The sequence below is a fragment of the Mirounga angustirostris genome, unplaced genomic scaffold (assembly GCF_029215605.1).
Source record: "Mirounga angustirostris isolate CCGP_5_RB_7025 unplaced genomic scaffold, mMirAng1.0.hap1 SCAF_1, whole genome shotgun sequence".
Classification (NCBI taxonomy): Eukaryota; Metazoa; Chordata; class Mammalia; order Carnivora; family Phocidae; genus Mirounga; species Mirounga angustirostris.
This window is the reverse complement of record NW_026991709.1, coordinates 197,116,053-197,135,351: the sequence shown is the minus strand read 5'-3', so window position 1 is coordinate 197,135,351 and position 19,299 is coordinate 197,116,053. Positions and strand designations below refer to the sequence as shown.

General features: G+C 59.2%; 1 protein-coding gene across 16 annotated transcripts in view; it reads right to left on the bottom strand.

Moving 5' to 3' along the window:
• CACNA2D2 (calcium voltage-gated channel auxiliary subunit alpha2delta 2) overlaps positions 1-19,299 on the bottom strand; it is a 142,328-nt gene that overhangs the window by 59,242 nt on the left and 63,787 nt on the right. For all 16 annotated transcript variants that reach the window (XR_010412909.1, XR_010412914.1, XM_064595610.1 and 13 more), the window contains exon 3: positions 9,062-9,178. Coding sequence is in view for 14 of the 16 variants with exons in the window: in XM_064595610.1 (XP_064451680.1) it covers positions 9,062-9,178 (117 nt within the window). In the remaining 2 variants the exon portion in view is untranslated. The remainder of the gene's footprint in view (positions 1-9,061; positions 9,179-19,299) is intronic.

Below are 19,299 nucleotides of genomic sequence, written 5' to 3'. Positions count from 1 at the left end.
CCAAGTCTCAGCTCAGACAAAACGCTTGGCAGTCCTGCCAGGTGGACTCTTCTCGATCCCCTGCCCTGACCCTGTCTCCGTGCCTGTCTATCCATCTGTCCATTTGCCTGACTGCTGCTGGATCCCATGACGAGGAACACGAAGGGGGATGAGAGGGGCGGAGCTGGGCCTGGGGAGGAATTCTGCATAGAGGGTGGGAAAGCGCCGAAGTGGCCTTTGCCAGGAATTTCCCGAGTTAAGCCCAGGGCAGACAGCACTAGTCCCTCCTAGTCCTGCTCCCTGCCCGGGGCTGCCCTTGCTGGTTCCCCATACCTGCCCAGCCGAGGCCCAGCAGTCCCGTGGGTGAATGGGTGGGTCATAGGTGGGGAGCTGCCCGCTTGCCCACCAACCCCAACCACCCAAGGAGGGGGCTGAACCCAAGGCACCTGGGCAGCTGGTGGATAGGGCCTCATCCCCTCGGCTCCAGCTGGTGTTGACACAGCAAACATGCTTCGACTCCCATTCGCCGAGGCACAGAATGGGCAAACACAGGAAGGCTGGAACAAAGGGCCTGACAACCGTGACCAGCCTCTCAAACAAGGGACCCAAGGCCTGTGCCAGGAGGCAGGAAGCGTTAAGCAGCTTGGACAGTGTGGTCCCCAGAAGTGGAAGCTAGGGACAGGCCCTTGATGAGGCATCCAGAGAAGGGAGGGTCGGCACAAAGGCTGACAGTCCAGGGCTGGTCCCATGTGGGGCACAGACCAGTCTTGTCCACGGGGCCCATCCCATGTGCATCCTTCCCGGAATCGGCGTTACCAAGGCCTGGGCATAAACTCTCATGACAGATCTGTGAGGCCATGCTTGCTGTTCCTATTGTACGGGCAGGGAAACTGAGGCCCAGAGAAAGTGAGATTTGCCAAGGGCTCGGTGTGCTACTCAAGGGCAGAGTGGGGGCTGCCCGCACAGCAGTGGCCTCTGATTCTCGGCCACCTTCTGCTCTGGGCCTGGTCGTGCGTGTCATGAGCCATGCTGCATCTTTCTGGGGGACTCATGGCCAGAGGTTCTTTGGGCAGCACTGCAGGGTCAGGACTGTGCAGGCTGTGGTCACTAGGCGAGGCTTCCACTGGACTGAAAGGAATGGTGACTGCCCTGGGCACAGCCATGCAGGCCTCTGCCCCAGGACCCACCTCACGGCATCTGTGCGCATGCTCCGCAGAGCCGAGACACTGGGCAAGATTCTCCCTCCCCGCACCACGCAGAGGCCTCAGCGGGAGACACGCGTGCACCCTCTCGACCTCTGGGCTGTACTCCACTGCGCCCTCTGACTTGGAGCCTCTTCCTCTGCCTGGCTGCATCTCCAGCAACCCCCGCACCCCCACCCCAGTTCCCCTAGGCCTGGTCAGTGTCCACGGGCCTACCACCCTGGCTCCACACTTCGTGGCAGGGGTCACATCACTGTCACCTTCGGCAGACTGCACTCCTCGAGGGAGGGGCCCAGAGGTCTATTCCCCCATCTCTGTACCTGGTGATCTAGTATGGTGCTTGTATACAGCAGGTGCTCAGCATGGTAAATAGAGGCTGAAGGAAGCAAAGGGCTCCTGAGGTAGCTGGTACCCCATGACACAATGAGCCAGCCAGGATCAGCTGACCTCCTACAGGAAGACCTCAGGGGACCCCGCCCAGGGTCACCATGGCACCAGGAGCTAGTCCAACCCTCTGCTGTGTCTGGAAAGACTACCGAGGGACCTCAGAGGGCCCTGCCGCCCCTGTGCTGGGCCCAAGGCACCAGGCCCTCCCTGCCGGCAGCCCTGTGAGCTGGCTCACTTCCCACATAGGTACTCACTGCCAAAGCGGAGGCATGGGTCCCTATGTGTTATAAGCTATAGAAAACGGGGTGACATAAGTAACTGGCCTCTCCCAGGGCTGCTGCACTGTGAAGGGGCCATGCTTACAGATGTGCAGCTACCACCCCAGAACTCAGGGGGTGAGCCCTGCCCCCCCGTCACCTCTCCATCCCCTCTCCCCTCCAGTGGAAACAGTGATGCACAGGCTGCGCCTGCTGGGCTCCCTTCCCAGCTCACAACGCTCCAGCGGACTCAGCCTGACTCACTTCCGCTCACTCTCGTCGTTAGGCCAGGCTTGGTGCCTTCCTTCTTCCCTTCTCCACCTCTGGAGCTTTCACCAGCTCAAGCGCCACCACCTCCAGGCTGTCTCCTTAGACTTGCCCCTCCCATGTCAGCTGTTCTGCACACTAGGACCGCGTAGCTTGTGGGTCTCCTCCAAGTCTGGGGTCCAAGAGGACGGGGACTAGCTGGGCCACGGGCTCACCATGCCTTAGATGCACTCTCCCTCCCCTCCCAGCCCTCGTACTTGAGGATTTCAGAACAAAGGTCCAGAAGCTATTAAAACCCAATTAAATTTCTCACTTCTCTGATCCTGAATTAGAATGGTTTGTCCCTGTGGCATCTACAGGCCCTTTTCCTCCAAACCCCAGTATCTGCCCCACGTGGCCAGCTAGGACCCCCAAGGAGGGGAGCAGAAGCAGGAGAGGATCCCCCCTCAGTGCAGGCTTCTCTGGGGAGTAGAATCCAGTGCGTCTGCATCTGGCTGACCCCCCACCTCCATGGCCCAGATTCCCCCTCCTGTGGTGGTCAGGGTGCAGAGGCATCAAGAAGGGAACTCAGGGCAGTGGCTTCCAGCCTGCATTCGTGGGCCTCTTCACCCCAGCGACCCTCTATAGCTGTCCTGTGTCCCCCAACCGAGGTCTTGCCCGGAGGCCCTTGTTTGTGCTCTGCCCTCTGATGGGCAGAGCCTCGTCTCCTTCCCTGACCTGGGGCTTCCTCTTTGCCCCAGCCAGCGTGGCTCGGCTTCCTCCCAATCCTCGGGAGCTCTGGGAGGGGCAGGCACACAGGCTCAGGAGCCAGGGTGAGCAGGGGGAATCGTGACCCTGTTTTAGCCACGCAGTAGCCGGGGCTCGCATTGTCTCTGCACCTCTGTCTCCTCATCTGTAAAACGGTAATTCTGCTCTACAGTGAGTGGAGGCTGGCTCCACACCTAGGGCCAGGGCAGCGGGCAAGTCTGCTGAATGACCGAGTGAGCAGGTGAATCACAGAGAGGCTGAACAGCGCTCTGGGGATGCACCTGGCCTCATGAGCAGGGCCACTGGGCAGGCAAGGCTGACACCCCCTTTTGGAGGGAAATCTAGGCCTGGGGTGCCTCGGCGAAGGTGTTCCCACAGGAGGTGGTTCATGCTGGTCAGGGCAAACAGGATGCCGAGCTTCCTGGTGTGACAATGGCCCTTTAGTTTCCTCTGACCTGCAGCCACGAGGGAGAGCTCAGCAGCAGGGTGGGTGGGTGTAAGGCTGACCCACCAGGCTCTGTGGACTTCAGGGGGTGTTGCACCCCAGGCCCCCAGACCCTTTGGCTACCAGATGCTGGGGCATGACCACAGCTCTTCTGACCCTTCTCGAGGCCACTATACCTTGGAGGAGGAGCCAGGAGAGGGGCCTGCTCTACAAGGGCAATCCCAGGGACCAGGAAAGCCCAGCCCAAACACACAGCTCAGCCTTTCCTGAGGCCTGACAGGCCGAGCCAGGCCCTCATCTGACCACCACCAGCTATAGGGCAGGTAGGAGAAGAGGAGGAATGACGCTTCCCCTGAGGATCCTGTGGCCACGCCCTACCTGCGCCTTCTCCCTCTTCATTCCTGGGGAGACCAGCTGAGCCTGGAGGCCTTCGAGAGGCCTCGGGGGTCTTGGCCAGCTGGTGGGACGCGGACAGGCGAGGCCGTCCCCATGAACACTTCCACCAGTTGCTGGGAGCAGCGTGCCTTGGCCCAAGCCTCATGCTGACTCCCAGGACCCGTGGGTGTGTGTGGGGAGCGCACAGCAGCTCACCTTCCCTCCCGCACACGTTCAGGCCACCTCCTCAGAGGAGCTCCCACTGAGCCCTGTTCCTGAGTGGTCCCTCTCTGCCACCGCACGCTGCCTCATCTCTCCCGACGGGTCCCCGCCCTTGTTTCCTTGCTGGCCGGCTCTCTGGCCGCCTCCCTGTGGGAGGTGGGGGTCCCCGGGGGGAACCCATTCACTCATTCAGCACTCCGCCCATCCCTGGGGGCCCCAGGTGGCTCCTCTGGGTGGCACTGGCCCCTTGCCAGGAAGGAGCAGTGCTGTCTGGGTGAGGGGAGAATAATCAGCTGTAAACGTCGCAATCCGGGAGAACAGGCTGCTCAGGCCCCTGGTGCCCACGCGTGCGCCTAATCGGCTCCACGTGCCTGAGCCTCCTTTCAAGAGCGGGAAAGTGGAAGGGTCAAGATCTCTTAATGTTCGTAATGCAGGGGAGGCAGAAGCCACCGCCGGCCCCACATAAACACCTTTTAATTGCGCCGAGGAGGGTGGGCGGAGGCAGCCCACGCTACAGAATCCCCTGCCCTGTCTGTCCTCCATGACGGTGCCTCCTAGAGCTTCCCCAGTCTGCAGTCGGATCCCAGCGGCTGACCTCCAGCCAGAAAGCAGAGCCACGGTCCTTGCACTTGTTCTATGAATGTTCCCGAGGCTCCCACTCTGGGCCAGGCCTCCTCCAGGCCTTCTCCCTTTAGGGCTGATCTGCTCATCTGACCCCCAGCGATCGGTGCATGTGTGGATCTAGGTCTGAACCGGCCTCTAGCTGTCTCAGCGCAGAATGCCCCCCCACCCCCAAATCCTTGCTGCCTCCTCCAGGCAGCCCCAAGCTCACTTTTACCCTCTTAAGCTGAAGGGATCTTCCTCCTGCTGGGGCTACCCGATTCCATCTGCACCTCTCTGAGGTCCCCATGTCCCTTGCTTCTGGGCCTTCTATTCTCCATGGGCTACATCTCTCCCATTAGACCAGTGGCTCTCAACCGGGGTTGTGGTAGGGCTTTGCCCCCAGGGGACATTTGGCATGATTTGGAGACATTTTTGGTTGTTACAGCTCAGGGAGTGGTGTTCTCCCGGCATCTAGTGGGTAGAGGGCAAGGATGCTGCTCAGCATCCTACAACGCACACAGCAGCCCCCACAGTAAAGAATTATCCTGCTCAAAATGTCAGTGGTGCCGACACTGAGGAACCCTCCCTTCGATGAAAGAAAGAAGCAAATGAGTGGGAGCTAGGTGCAACGCGCTCCCTCCTGACAGGGGGGTGGTCCGCCCCACAGCTCAGGGGGACTCCTCAGCCCCCTCCCTGGCTCATTCCTCCTGTTCCTCTGAGCACCCAGCCCCGAGCCCAGTTCCTGAACAGATCTGGCCACACTCCCAACAATGCACCAGTTTAATTGGGTTAAGTGGCCATTAGCAGCGAAAGCAGGGCGGCTGTGTGCAGAAGGGTTTTTAATTTTACTCTTTAAATGATGCTCGCTCTCCAGAGAGGCGATGGAGGGTGGGAATGCTGCCCACTGGAGCCCCCACCCCAGATCCAAGGCTGCAGCTGCACCGCCCCCTGTCCCATCCATCTGGGAGCAGGCGTCTAGCCACGTGCATGTCCCTCAGTGCTCTGGCCTTGGGCTTCCCATTCTCTGGGAACCAAGACAACTAAGCCACAGTGGCCACGGCCTCACTCCTGAGAGGAGGCTGGAACCCCCTGCACTGGGGTCACGCCTCACCTCATCAAGGCTGTGTCTCCTCCTGCGGCCTCTCCCCTAAGCCACACAGCAGAGGTGCCCAGGGATGGTGGCACAGGCTTTGGGGACACTGGTTTTTCTTTGTGGCCTTTATAAACGATGGCTCCTGGAGCTGTGAGACCAAAAGTGCTGGGCAGGGATGGTTTCATGTCCCTATTTTACAGAGGAGGATACTAAGGCCTGGGATGGGACTAGACCAAGTGCTCTATGAGGGCAGGCACAGGGCCTGTTCTCTCCCTGTCCCTCCAGCACCGCCGGGCATGCAGCAGGCCATTTGACAGCTGGATGACTCGTGGAGGAAGAAGGACAACCAGGAAGAAAGGACCTTTCCGAGGGAGGGGCTGTGGGTCAAGGGCCCAGCAGGGAGCACAGCAGAGTCCTGATTTGGGTCCCTCTCTGCCTCCACTGTGCTGTAAGAACTCAGGCACCTCCCCTCCCCCACTCTTGGGACTCAGGACCCTTAGAAAGTGGGCCCTGGCTCAGAGAACCCCTCTCCCTGGGCAGTATAAGTCACAAGACAGCTCCCCTCTGTGTGTCCAAAGCTGAGGCCCAGCAGGTTTCCTGGACTTGGGAATGCTGGCTGCTTGTGCTGCAAGGCCCCTGACCTGGCCTACTGCTGCCTGACTCTTGGCCCCATAAATCACCTTGAGCGGCTCGGAGAAACTCGAAACAAACATCTGATTGTCCCTGATTAAATGAGACCATGAACTTCCGTCCTGCGTTGCTCAGATCCCTCTTTGCAAGCCCCAAATTAAAATTCCAGACCAGAGCAAGAGGATTTAAATTGGATTACTGGATGGGGTCCAGGGAGAGAGGAACAATGGAGTGGGGGGTGAGGGGTCCAGCCCCCCACATCCCGCCCTCCATAGGCACTCAGGCTGCAAACAAATGTGGGAAAGGAGAGAAGGGCCAGAACTTGATTAAAAGCAAATTTAAAACATAATTAAGACCAAAGCTCATCCTGAACAGTTAGGACCAAGGCAGGGGGAAGGATGGTTGTCCTCTGCTTCCTCTGGGGATATGGACAGAAGCATCCTGTGGGCTGAGAGCCAGAGGCGCTGCAGCAGGGGGAAGCTTGTGGGCCAGCAGGGCGCTGGGAAGGCAAGGGCTGTGGGCTCTGCGCCTACCTCGGGAATCACGTGGGGAGTCAAGGGCCTGGCCTCGCATCAGAGTGACCTGGGTTCACATCCTGGCCTGAGGCACGTCCGAGTCTCAGTGTCCCTACCCTCTGTGGAGTGGGCCTCCCTCACACGGCTGCTGTGGGAGTGGCCTTTGACAGACACGCACGTGGTGAGTGCCCAATCAGCGAGTGCTCTTTCCATCATTCTTCTGTTGAGAGTAATTTGTATTTGGCGCCAACGGTGGACCAGGCCATGGGCTAGGCTGCAGATGTGGGGGGAAGGAGAAAGCCATCTGCCCTGCCTCATGGGGCGGGGTATAGCATGGGGGGTGCAGGTAGAGGGTTGGGATCAGAACCCAGGCCTTGGGCTCTCCCCTCCCTGCCAAGCTGTCAAGGTGGATTAGTTGTCTAGGAGGGGGGGTAGAGGAGCTTGGGGAGGGACCCCAGCACTGTAGTGCCCAGAGAGGATGGGCAGGGGGCTCCACGTGTGGAGGGCAGGTCAGGCATCTGTCATTGCCACCACTCAGCACCCCTCATTGAGATGACTGGTCCTAAAGCTGGGGTGGGCAGCAGACCTGAAGGCCCAAAGGATGCCTCTTCCCAAATTTATCAGAAGGTTTCAACTCACGTTCAGGGCTGGAGGCCTGCACTTTGTAAAGTGGAGCAAAGCAAGGAAGTAGTGGGCGAATGAGGATCTGGAATGAATGGGACAGATAGAGACGAAGAGAGAAAGGAAGGGGGGGAGAGCACCCAGGTCAGGCCCAGTCCTAGGAAAAGCAAGGAGGGGACATGATGTGCTGGGTGGATGGGGCAGCAGAGTGTTTCTCACCATCACGGGAGACACTCTTGGACCCCCCAGGGACTGCTGTCCCAGCTAAAGGCTGGGCTTTGCCTCCTTCCCATGGCAGGTCCTTTCTCTAATTGTCTGCCCACCTGTGACCAGGAGATCCTGAAAGTCAGGCTGGGCTGGACTGAGCCCAGCTCTGGGTCGTCTGGATCCACACTGGGTGGGAAGCCCTCAGGGTCCACGCCTCTGGGCCTCTGGTCCCAGGAGGCCAGTCTCTCCCTAGTCTATGATTCCAGGTCACACAGGATGAGAAGGGGACCCCAGGGGGACAGCAGGGCCCAGCTCCTGGGGAAGGGGGTCCTAGTTCTCTCCTGGGGCCTAGAAGTGGTGGGTGTTTAGGCTAGGTGACTGCCTTGATCTGACCCAGCCAGGCCCCTGGCCTGAGCCCGGGTACGGCTTGTGTGGACTTGCTCATCCTTTTTTGTAACTAGTTTCACTGAGACACAATTCACATACTATAGAATTTACCCACATAAAGTATATAATTCAGTGTTGTGGGTTTTTTTAGCACATTCGAGTTGTGCAACCATCACCACAATCTAATTTTAGAATATTTTCATCACACCAAAAGGAACCCTGTACCCATTAGCAGACACTCCTTATCCCCCTCCCTTCCCCCCTCCCTTTCAGCCCTAGGCAACCACTAATGTACTTCCCATTTCTATGGATTTGCCTATTCTGGACATTTCACAGAAATGGCATCACACAATAGGTTGTCTTTTGTGGCTAGCTTCTTTCACTTAGTAGAATGTTTTCAAGTTCATCCATGTCATGCGTATCACTACTTCTTTCCTTTTGACCGGACTCCTCTTTTTGGCACAGGCTGGGGCTGGGGCCGAGGCAGCCGTGCCTCTGAACCAGGGGCAGCTTGGGCACTGTCCCTCATTTACTGCACAACCCCCCAGGGCACCTTGCAGCTCCAGAAGCCCCACCCCCACGCCCCGCACCTGCACTCCCTGGGGTGGGGTCTGCTGGCTTCGTACAACTGGTCAGGGCAGCCTAGCAGGGTCTGCCAACCCACAGAATGGCAGCACCCTGGAGCTGATAGGCAAAACCTCTCCAAGATTAGAGGGGGAGACTAGACTCAGAGGGAGGCAGAGAGACATTCAAGGTCATGGGCAGAGCAGGGGCTTCGACCCCTAGCATCACAGGGCTCCAGCATGCTCCGTGGGGCATTCAGGGCCACTCCACACCCCCTCCCACCAGAGCTGCAGTCCACCCTCTGTAAAGAGGAATCAGAGGACTCCAAGACTGCCCGTGCCCCACCTTCATGCCCACGTAAGGCCCCCAAGACCCCAGATGGAGCCTCCCCCTGATAAAACCATCTGCTCCTGTCCTAGCTGCCCACATCCAGGTGGGCACTGCTCTGCCAGCGATGGCCTGGCCTGCATTCATGTGCGTTCACGCCGGGCCGGGACGCTGCCCGGGCGGTGCAGGGCCCCTCCGCCTGGCCTGCCCTCAACCCGCACAACTGCACCTACCTTCAGGGCCTGCACCTTCCTGTCCAGCAGGCTCTCAATGTCTCCTGCCACCTTTTCCACCAACTTCTGAGGCTCGTTCTCCTGCACCTCAAACAGATTCCGGTTGTCCTTGTAGATCTAGAAGGAAGCAGAAGCCAGCGGTGAGGCTGAGGTGGTCCCACATTCCCATGCCACAGCCCCCCCCTTGCATATCCTCTCTGCCCAGAACGGTCCAGCCCGTGGCCCCGCCCCAACTCTGGCTCTGGCCAACTACGAGAGCATGGATGTCCGCGGGCTGGGCCCAGTGCCCTCCTGAACTTGAAGGAAGGCTCCTGTCACAGATTCCACAGCTTGCCCTGGCTGTGGTTGGTGGGACGGGCTTGCCACCGCCGTCTCTGGACTCGGGGGTGATTCCTCCTTCAGGAGCCGTGAGCAACACCCCCCTGACGAGTTCGCAGCGGCTGAGAGCAGCAGACGCGGAAGGGGGGGCTGGAGAGGAGGCAGGGTGTGCGTGTGGGGGCAGATGGAACCGATAAGCACACACTGCATACCACAAGCCTGATGACACGAAGACACGGTCACGCTCACGACACACAGCGACACACCCACACGTGCATCAGAAACACCTAGCCACTGCTCCTCACGGACTCAGGCATCCATACCCCTTTGGGCTGGTGCTGCCCCAGGGCACTTACAGAAGCTGTAGTGGGAACTCCGGGCACCCCTAGGGGCTCCTCTGTCATTCAGGGCACAGAAGATGGGGGCAGTGACCAGGGAAAAAGGCATGTGGGGAGGGCAAATCGGCCCCTCTCTCCTCCTTGGGGACCGGGTCTGTGCACACGCGCACGTGGGGGTGTAAAGCTGACAGTCTGCATCTGCATGTGTGAGTGCGTGTGTTATGGCTCAATACACACCCATCTGCGTGCATGTGCCTGCGTGTTGGGGGTGGGGTGGGATTAGGGCCTCTAGATGAAGGCTAGGGCTTCTATGTGAGTCACAGAAGCAAGTTCAGTGGGCCTCTTTGTTCCAGGCTAGGGTCTTGGGTGTGTGTATATGCATGAGTATGTGCATTGTACAATCCTGCCTATGTCCGTCCAGATGACCCCAGGAGGTCTGTTCCCCAAGCTGACTCCTTCACCGAGGTCACATGCCACCACTGAACTGCTACCATGGGGCCGTGCCATCGGGCTGTGCAGAAACGGAGGGATGCAGAGAGACAGAGAGAAGAGGTGATGAGGACGAGATAAGGAGGTGGGAGAGGCAGCTGATGAAAGACAGACAGGCAGGCGAGATAAGGTCGGGAGAGTGACAGCGAGACGTGGGGGAGATAAGGCCTCCAGTAGCAGAGGGGGGAGGACGTGGGGGACCAGGAATGCCCGAGCCCTGGCCCTGCCGCCCAGCCTGCGCCCAGCAGTCCAAGGGTTAAAGTACCACACAAAGCCGGCTCAGGCAGTCTCCTCCTCCTGCCGCCCCCCATCCCTCCCAGCTTTTCTTTTTGTCCTTTTCTCAGAACAAAATAATTTGTGGTGAATTCGCTCCTTCCCACAGAGCAGTGGCGATGAGAGGGTGAGGCGCGAGACCCGGACGCAGGGCAGGGAGGATGGGGGCCCCAAGTGGGCACCAGGGCCAGGCTGCTCCCTGGGCTCCCTGGGTCATGCCTCAAGGTAGAGGCCCCCAGATGGGAGGTGGTGATGGAGACGAGGTCAAGCAGGGGCCTGAGCCTGGGGGGGGAGGGGTCACTGGGAAATGTGGGGAGCCTGGAGCCCAGTGCCCTCTGTCGGGGCAAACTGAAGCTCAGAAACAAGAAAGGACAGGTCAAGGCTATGTGACTCTGAGTGGCAAAGCCAGGTCCTCCATCCTCCCAGACCTCTCCTTCCCAGGTTTCAGGACTTTAAAGATTTATTTGTTTGTTTGGTTATTTATTTATTTATTTAGAGAGCATGAGCGGGAGGGGCAGAGGGAGAGAGAATCTCATTTGTGCGCTGAGTGCGGAGCCCTACATGGAGTTGATCTCACGACCCTCAGATCACAACCCAAGCTAAAACGAAGAGTCGATCGCTTAACCGACTGCGCCCCCCAGGTTTCAGGACTTTAAAAATACACCCTTTCCCAAGCATGGGCCGCTGGCCTGCACGGGTTGAGGCCCCATCTCAGCTACACTGGCTGAAGCCTCGGCCGAATGCACCCTTGGCCCACTTGCACCAGCAGGGGGCGCAGCTGCCTGGCTTCTCAGGGCAGGGGATGAAGTTCCCACACCTGACTCCCCTGTCAAGGTCATTCCCAGGTGTCCCAAACAGGGCTGTCCATAGCAGTGGCAGCCCCTGATCACAGCAGCCTCCTGACAACTCTCCTCCGGGAGCCCGGGAGTTCCTCCCCACTGGGTCCAGGTCCACTTGCAAACTGGCATGGTGACTGGGCCAGGGCTCAGGGGCCACAGAGGGAGTGGGTTTCCAGGTGGCAGGGTCATACCCCAGGGCTCTGAAAGGTGGCGTAAGGGCTTGAAAGCAGGCACCCTGCCAAGAGTCACCTCATCTCTGAACCTCAGTCTCTGGTGGATTAAACGAGAGAACAGCAGTCCCCACTTTGCAGGCTGAGGGAGAACTGCAAAGAGCCCACGCTATTCTTGCCACTGCTATTGTTGAGGATCACCAGAATTCTGTAGAAGGAATCACAGTCCCTCCCCGCCTCCACTCTCCCTGCTGGATCTGCACACTAAGGATCCGAAGCCATTGGCTCCTACTCCTGGGCAGACAGCTTTGGTCGTCTGGGGTTGGCCCACCTCCAGCCCCATCCTCCTCCCAGGCCTCCCAGGGCAGCCCCTCTCCAGCCACACTGTCCTTGTCTCCAACACCTCAGCCTGAGCCCTGGAGGCTACAACAGGGGGAACCAGACACAGGGATGCCACTGAAAACAGTATGGCCAAGGCCAGCTCTCTTCCCACTCGCCCGAAGTATGGGGCCCTTGTGTAATGGACCCTTGGCAAATGCACAGGCCCAATTCCATGTTCAAGAGCAGAGCTCTGGGACCAGCTAGACCTCGGTCTGACTCTTGTATTCCTGCTTGCAGCTGTGCTACCCCTTGGAGTCTGGGGCTCTATCTGCCACACTTTCTTCCTGTCCTAAGGACCTCTAAGATACCCCTCTGCTCGGCCCTGGTGCCAGCATTTGAGATCTCTCCAGCCCATTGACCTGGCATGCCCCTGCAGACTTCTGGGTCCCCAGCCCATCCTGATGCCCACTACCGCACTTTTGCTCATGCTGTCCCTGCTTCCCTTCCACCCTTCCCTGATTTTCTAAATCCTTCCTAGAGCAAAGAAAGTAAAATGGGCTAGAAGGTGTTTCTGGGGAGATGAGGGCTAAATCCCAGGACTGCAGGAGCTGGTCAAGCTACCAGCCAAGCCTGTCCCCCAATCCCAAAAGAGCCCCTGAGACAAAATAGCCCTCGTTCCTTCTATCCCGAGTGCCTCATCCCTCTCAACATTCCCTTGGACCTGTTCCAACGGCCCCTGTCCCCCCGGGGTGGGCCATGAGCTGGGCCCTGTGTCCCAGGGAGATCTGAGGGGTAGAATTCAGCAGATGGTCCCGCCCTGGGAGATAGGTCATCTCTCCATTGATGTTGTCTGAGGAGGTGCTTTCTACCTATAGGCCCAGCAGGAAGCCTGGGAGAGCCCAGGGCAGACAGCATGCCCAGGGCTGGCTCTCCTAAAGCCCCAGCCTCTAGCTCTGGTCCCTGGGGCCAGCTCGGATGCGACGGACAGGCTGGGGGTACACCGGGTCCAGGGGCATGGGCACTGGGTACACTCAGCCACCGCAGCAGGACTGCACGCCCGCTGCTGTCCTTGGCCCAGCAAGCTCACTGGAAAAACCCAACAGCTCCCACAGGAGCGCAGCCTCTGAGGCCCCCACCACTGCACAGGGAGCTGGTCTACAGGTTGTGGCAGTTGGACACCAGCCGTGATGGGGGAGGGGGAGGCAGGGGCTCCATTCCACAGAGATGGTGAATAGTAGGGGGACAGGCCAGCAGACTAGCAGACAAGCTGGCTGGAGCCAGGGGAGCATGTAGGGGAGGGGTGGGGTGGGGAAACAGGGAGAACGGGGGTGGCTGAGACCCCAAGGGACAGTAATTCAGGAGGCAACTTGCAGCCCATCGTTCCCAGGAGTCCCTGGCTCCCCTCTCTTGTACCAGATACCTATGGCCTCCTCCCCATGAGGGCACCTCCCCCATCAGTTATGGAGAACTGTCCCTCCATCTCTCCCCTCATCTCCTCACCTCCCTCCCTGTTCCCCCCACCACCACCAGGTGCTGGCCCCAACCCCAACCCTAACCCTCTCTCAGCTCTAGTGATTCTTTAGTTAAGCAACATTTCCAGCCAGCCTTTCGGCCTAAGGATTTCCAGGGCTTGTGGAGGCCCCAGAACCTCTGCCCAGCCCCCCTGCGTCCCTGGGTGGCTCCACATAAAGAGGAGGTGAACCTAGAGGACACGTGGAAGAACGGCGACCTTGGACAGGAAACACAGGGATATACACGGGGGTGGATGGAGCCAGCCTCATCCCCACAGCTCCCAAGAGTCCTGACTAGGAGTGGGGTCGAGTTCTGAGGTACCTGGGAACAAAGACAGCCACCACAGGAGACAACAGGCCCCAGGACCAGTGACCTGGACAGCACCCCGTCAGACTGGAGAGGCATGTTGCCAAGTCCCAGAAAGCCGGCGGCAGTGGGGCCTAGCTCTGAGCCAGCACCCAACCTGCCCAGGGAGAGGAGGAAGGTGTGGGAAAAGGAGAGGAAAAGGAAGGCGAGGAGGGGAAGCAGAGGAGGGCAAAGTCAGGAAGAGGGAGAATGGAGGCCCCAGGAACAACTGTGTTCCCCGAGAGCTGGCTCTGGCCACCCTGGGGCAGATGTTTTCACACTTGACCTCACTGATCCTGGACAACCCGAAGAGGGACTCTTCATGCCCATTTACTGGACAGGCCACTGAAGGCCGGAGAGCTGAAGTTACACAGCAGAGCTCAGATTCAAACCGGATCTGTCTGACCCAAAGCCCTTGCTTCAGGTCCCACTCTGTGCAGTCGGGTTCCCCACACTTATTCCCATACTTGAAGGTGAAGGGAGCACAAGGGATCAGCTGGGGGTCTTGGGGGCGGGCCAGGTCACGCGGAAGGCCTGAGGCCCATGGGAGACAGGAGAGCCATTCTGGAGGGGAGGAGGGGCGGACTGGCAGAATCAGCCTGATCAGCTAACCAACCACCCAGCCCTAGGAGTAAAACAGACTCGTGTGAGGCTCCTCTCCCGCAGCGAAGGTGAACGGGCCCTAATCTCTGGAAAATTAAATCAGAAAGAAAATGGAACGAGGAAGATTTGACACAGGCTGGGCCCTGCTGCTGGTGGTGTCCTCACAGGCTCAGACCGAGCTGGGTGCTCCGCTAGCCGGGTGCCCCAGCACCCTGGCCCCTCCCACCACCCAGGTTACTGGGCAGGGCACAGGCGGGATTGTGCAAGCGGAGCCCCACAATACGACCCCAGGGGATTTGCTGTTCTCCAATAAGCCCCCTCTATGCCAGTCATGTCTTAGTGTCCGGTCCCTGGTCTTGAAAGGAGCCGCTGGTGGGGGTCCTAACTTCATGCCCAACAGGCCCCTGGAGGGAGAGCAGCAAGTGGGCCAGAGACGGTGGGCTGGGCCCCCCTAGGCTGGCCCACAGGGCAAGCACTGGAAAGGCCACAGGGGTGGGGACTGGAGACAGAGGTCAGCTGCTGGAATGGAATACACCTGTGCCTTGGGTAGGACGACAGGGGGCTCACGGTGGCTTAGGGACCCTGAGCTGGGACAGGAGGTGGGGGAGACTGGTAGTGATTAGATCAGGGACCCCAGGCAGTCAGGGCAAAGCTGGGCTCGGGGCTTCTGCCCTTACTCCTTCCCCTGCCTTTGTGGGGAAAATCAAGGGTACTGACATAGCTGCTAATCGCCCTTGAAGACCACAGGATGGAGGGAGTAGCCGGGTGCCCTGTGGTCCCCTCCCACTGAGAGCACCCAGGACAGATCCAGGACAGGCTGTGGCTCCTGGGCTTTTGCTGAGCTCCACAGCCCAGCTCCTGATGGCACGAGGGGGACTGTCCCACAGTGCGTGCTGAAAAAGCCTAACCCAGCTGTGGAGACACGCCAGGCCCTGGTCTATGTGTGTGACCGACAGCTCCCCGGGGCTGGGGTGTAGCCCCTCCCTCGCCTACCCAGTGCGGGACTTACGTAGAGTTAAGGGCAAGGGACCCTCAGAGCACACGGCCAGTGTACGGGCAGGGATTACGTGCCACTTGCTTGCATGTTCCCCAGCTGCTGATGTTCCCCAGCTGTCATGGCAGTTCTCATGTGGCCATGCCACCCTGCCACCATCCTGTGGTGGGTGGGCTCCACAGTTAGCTGTCTATGGTGTCATGTCACAAGCAGGGTTTGTACATTATGAGGCTGGCTGCCACATGATTAACATTCATACTGAATAGGGATTTCCTGGAACGAACCCCCGTTTAGAGGAAGTCACAGACACCACCCAGGCCAGGACAATGCGGCCCTGTGTGGGCTACAATGGAGAACGTGAAGGCAGTGTCGGGGCAGGGAGGAGGGCTCCTGGCCTGGCCTCCAGGAGCAGGTCAGGATGTGGCCCTCCTGGGTCGGTGGCCCATCAATTGCTCCGCTTCCTCCCCACCCCCGCCCCCACATCCTTACATTTCCATGAGGGCATGCCACGTTCATGCCACAGGCTTCGGGGCCCTCTTAAGCCTGGTGCAGCAGAAATGGACCAGATCTTGTCCTTGTCCTCCTGGGACTCACCATCCAGAGGGGACAGATGTCCCTTCAGACTGCTAAGGGCAGAGGTGTGGCAGCAGGGAGAGGTAGGCAGGAGACAGGGGGGATGGGGCTGGTCTGCTTGGGAGGGGGCCGTCCAGGAAAAGAAAGGGGAGAGCCTGAAAGGCTGGGTGGGAGTCTGCCGGACTTGGGGGCGGCCGGGGGATAAGGGAGTGGGCAGGAGGAGTGGCAGGTGCAGAGGCTGGGAGGAGGGAAAGTCAGTGGGCTCCTCAGCAGCAGGAGCACAGGGGCTTGTGCAGTGCAGAAGGGAGGCTGGCGGACAGATTCTGAGCAGAAAGGGAGGTAGATACCCAGGGGGCTCAGGGGAGGGACAGTGTGGCCTAGATCATAAGGTGAGAGGGCCCTGGGGGCTCAGTGACCCCTCGGCCCCCCAGAGGCAGCTGCTAGGGGCTCTCACCGGCACACTCCCCTTCGAAAAACTCACAGGGGCACAAAGCCCCCGCCGCACCCCCAGCAACGCCTCCCTGTTTTTAAAGTTAAAGTTTAGTTGACTGTCATCCATTACCGCAATTAGTACATTATGTCTAATTATGCAATTAGTGTAAAAAGTGCACTTGCTGCTGAGAATGGGAAATTACGCTGCCTCGTTACACTGTAAAATCCATGTCATAAAAAGGCTCAGTCTCTTGTTTTTCAAAAGACACAAAACCCAACACAAAACAATAAACCAAATCCTCCCAGCTGAGCTAGGGCCAGTCTGCGTGGCCCTCCCTGCACTTGCCCCCACACAGACCCCACCTCTGTGAGGCCGCGCATGCGCCCCAGGGCAAGGCCTGAGCCACAAAGACAGGCTGTGTTCGGGGGGGGCCCATTCCTGGGTGTGGTCTGTCTTCGGCCTCTGAAACAGATGTGAATTTCTAAGCTGACTTTAAAACCATGGTAATCCTGATTATCCATCCATTATTCCAGACTTGACTTGGAACAAGGCCTCCATGTTAAGGTCTATGTATTTCAGGTGAGAGCAGTCCTGGAGGGGCATTGCTCCACCCAGCTCCAAGCACAAATCCTTTCTCCAAGGTTCCTGAGGGCACAACTCTGAGGTTCCTGATGGCGTCCGTGAGGACAGGGCCATTTTCCAGCTCAGGGGAAACTGGAAGAACTTTCCCACACTCCAGGCTCCCAAGCCCTGGGAACACTGCCTGGATAGCTAGGGAGCTCCCTGTCACAGGAAGCATGCAAGCCCAGACGTCAGGGGTGCTGAGCAGGAATTCGCTCGTGGACACCCTGCACAGCTGCTGGACTCTAAGCTGCCATCGCTAGATAGCAGCATTCCCACAGCTTGTGTGCTTATACAAAGCTTGTAGTCTGTGACTTTCTCCCCTAGGTTCTGGCTCCCTTGGTGGTCAAGCAAATAGTCTGGGGATAGGTGGGAGGTGAGAAAGGAATCTGAGAGGGTAGGGGGCTGTCTCGCTGCCACAGAGGTGACAATGCCAAATGGCCAAGTCCATGGGGGCTGGGAGGGCACACTCCAACGTCCCTGACTGCCCATGTCGGCACTGGGCACCTGTGTATCTCCAAAGGGTGATGCAGTGCCACGGAGACTCCTTCCCAGCCAAGAATCTGCCCTGACCTCACGGAGATGATGCATGAACCTCCCACGGCTGCCACTGCCCAGCCCAGACAAAGCGCTCACAGAGTGGAGAGCCGGAAACCTGGAGCCCCAGCATCCTAGGGCCCATGGGGCACCAGGGCCCCTGCAACCCCACCCACCTGTACCGTGCACCCATTAGTTCTGGGTGTGCCCAGGTGTCTGGACGCTGTCCACATCCCAGTGGAAAGCGCTCACTGAGAAAGCAGCTGGGTTGTGGGGATGGAGGGGGCCTGGACCTTACTAGAGGGACACCTGTTGCCCAAACACAAGGCATGGGTCGCTGACAGTTCCAGCCTCCAGGCCTGTGTCTACTCAGGTGCTCCTGAAGAGCAGGGGAGCGTTTCACGGCCCAGCCATGTGGACACCAGAGGAGACTCTTAGGGCCCCTGTCCTCTGGATTTAGTCCAGGGTAGCGCCAGGAGTGGGGGACTGGAGCCCGAGGTGAATGGAACTGCAGGCAGATCCGGGGCCCCTGCTGGCTCCCAGCCCTGAGCTGGGAGCCACCGGCTGTTGAGGCAGCTGGGAGGGAAGCTGTGCCCAGCACACCAGCCGGCACGGGGGAGTGCGAGTAAACACACCCGCGCTTCCCAACTCGTGCGGCTGGTGTGGGTGCCCGTGTTTATGGGAAACAGGTTGTTTGTGCCAGCGTCTGGGCCCTCTTGCCACCCACTCTGCCTCAGCTCTCTCCGGCTGCCTCCCCCGCCCCATGGGCCCTGCCTTCCTTCCCCCAGGCCTCCTCAGCCTCTCAGCTTGGGGACAGCAGCGATGCCAGGCCCTCCCCTCCAGGTGGTGAGACAGGGCTCAGCGCTTCACCCACTGAGTCAGAACAATCCCCAAAGGCAGGCATGGTTATCGTCCCCATTTTACAGCTGAAGAAACCAAGGCTCTGGCAGCTGGAGAAATAAATGGGCTGGAGATGAGGCTGGGGGTGGAGGAGTCCATGACATTGGGCTTCTCTCAGGCTCCAGTCATCAGTTCCAGGCCCTAGGGTCCCAGAAACCCCCACCCCCACTCCCACCCCCAAGCCTGGGTCACCACCTTGAGGAGCCCTGGCCCAACATGGCCTTAGATGTGGACCCTGCCCTCAGAGCTGGGCGCATGGCCCTTTTCTCCTACACAGGGCCTGGTCACCGGCCTGCCATCTGGCCTCTTCAGTCCCTTCACCCCCTGAGCCTGTCTTGGGACCTATGAGGCCCTACCTCCTGCCTCTTGGGGGCGAGAGTCCCGGCAGGCCAGGGTGCAGGGCTCTGGGAGTCAGGGTGGGTAGGGGCTCCAGCAGACCCTCGGCGGCCCAGGGAGGATTCCTAATCATTTCACGGCTCTGGCTGTTATGGAGATCTCATCTAAGTGACTGTCCCTCAGTCTAGAGTGGCAGAAACTTACGCCCATAATCACCCTCATGAGATGGGTTTGAGGCTGGGCCTGAGGCACGGAGCAAAGGACTAAGCCTGCTTCCTCTGCCAACATCACCTCCATTCTACCCTTCCAGCAGGGGGGGCAACCCTCTTCAGGGTCTGGGACAGGTCTCTCAGGGACCCCAGAATGACCAGAAACTGACCTTGTTCTGAGAGTCCCCAGGCAGGCTTCCTGGGGAGGGGGGTGCAGGTTCACCTGATTTTTCTTTATCCATCCCCCTCCCTGACCTGTGACAAGTGCACCAGGAGGTGCTCAGCAGCCAGGCAGCTTCTTATCTCACAGGTGAGGAAACTGAAGTGGCAAAGAGTCAGAATCTGTCTAAAGGGGAGCCCTTCCCGTCCCCGGAGCCCCTTCCACTTGCAGCTGAGAACGGCTAAAAAGCTGTGGCCCGCATCCTGG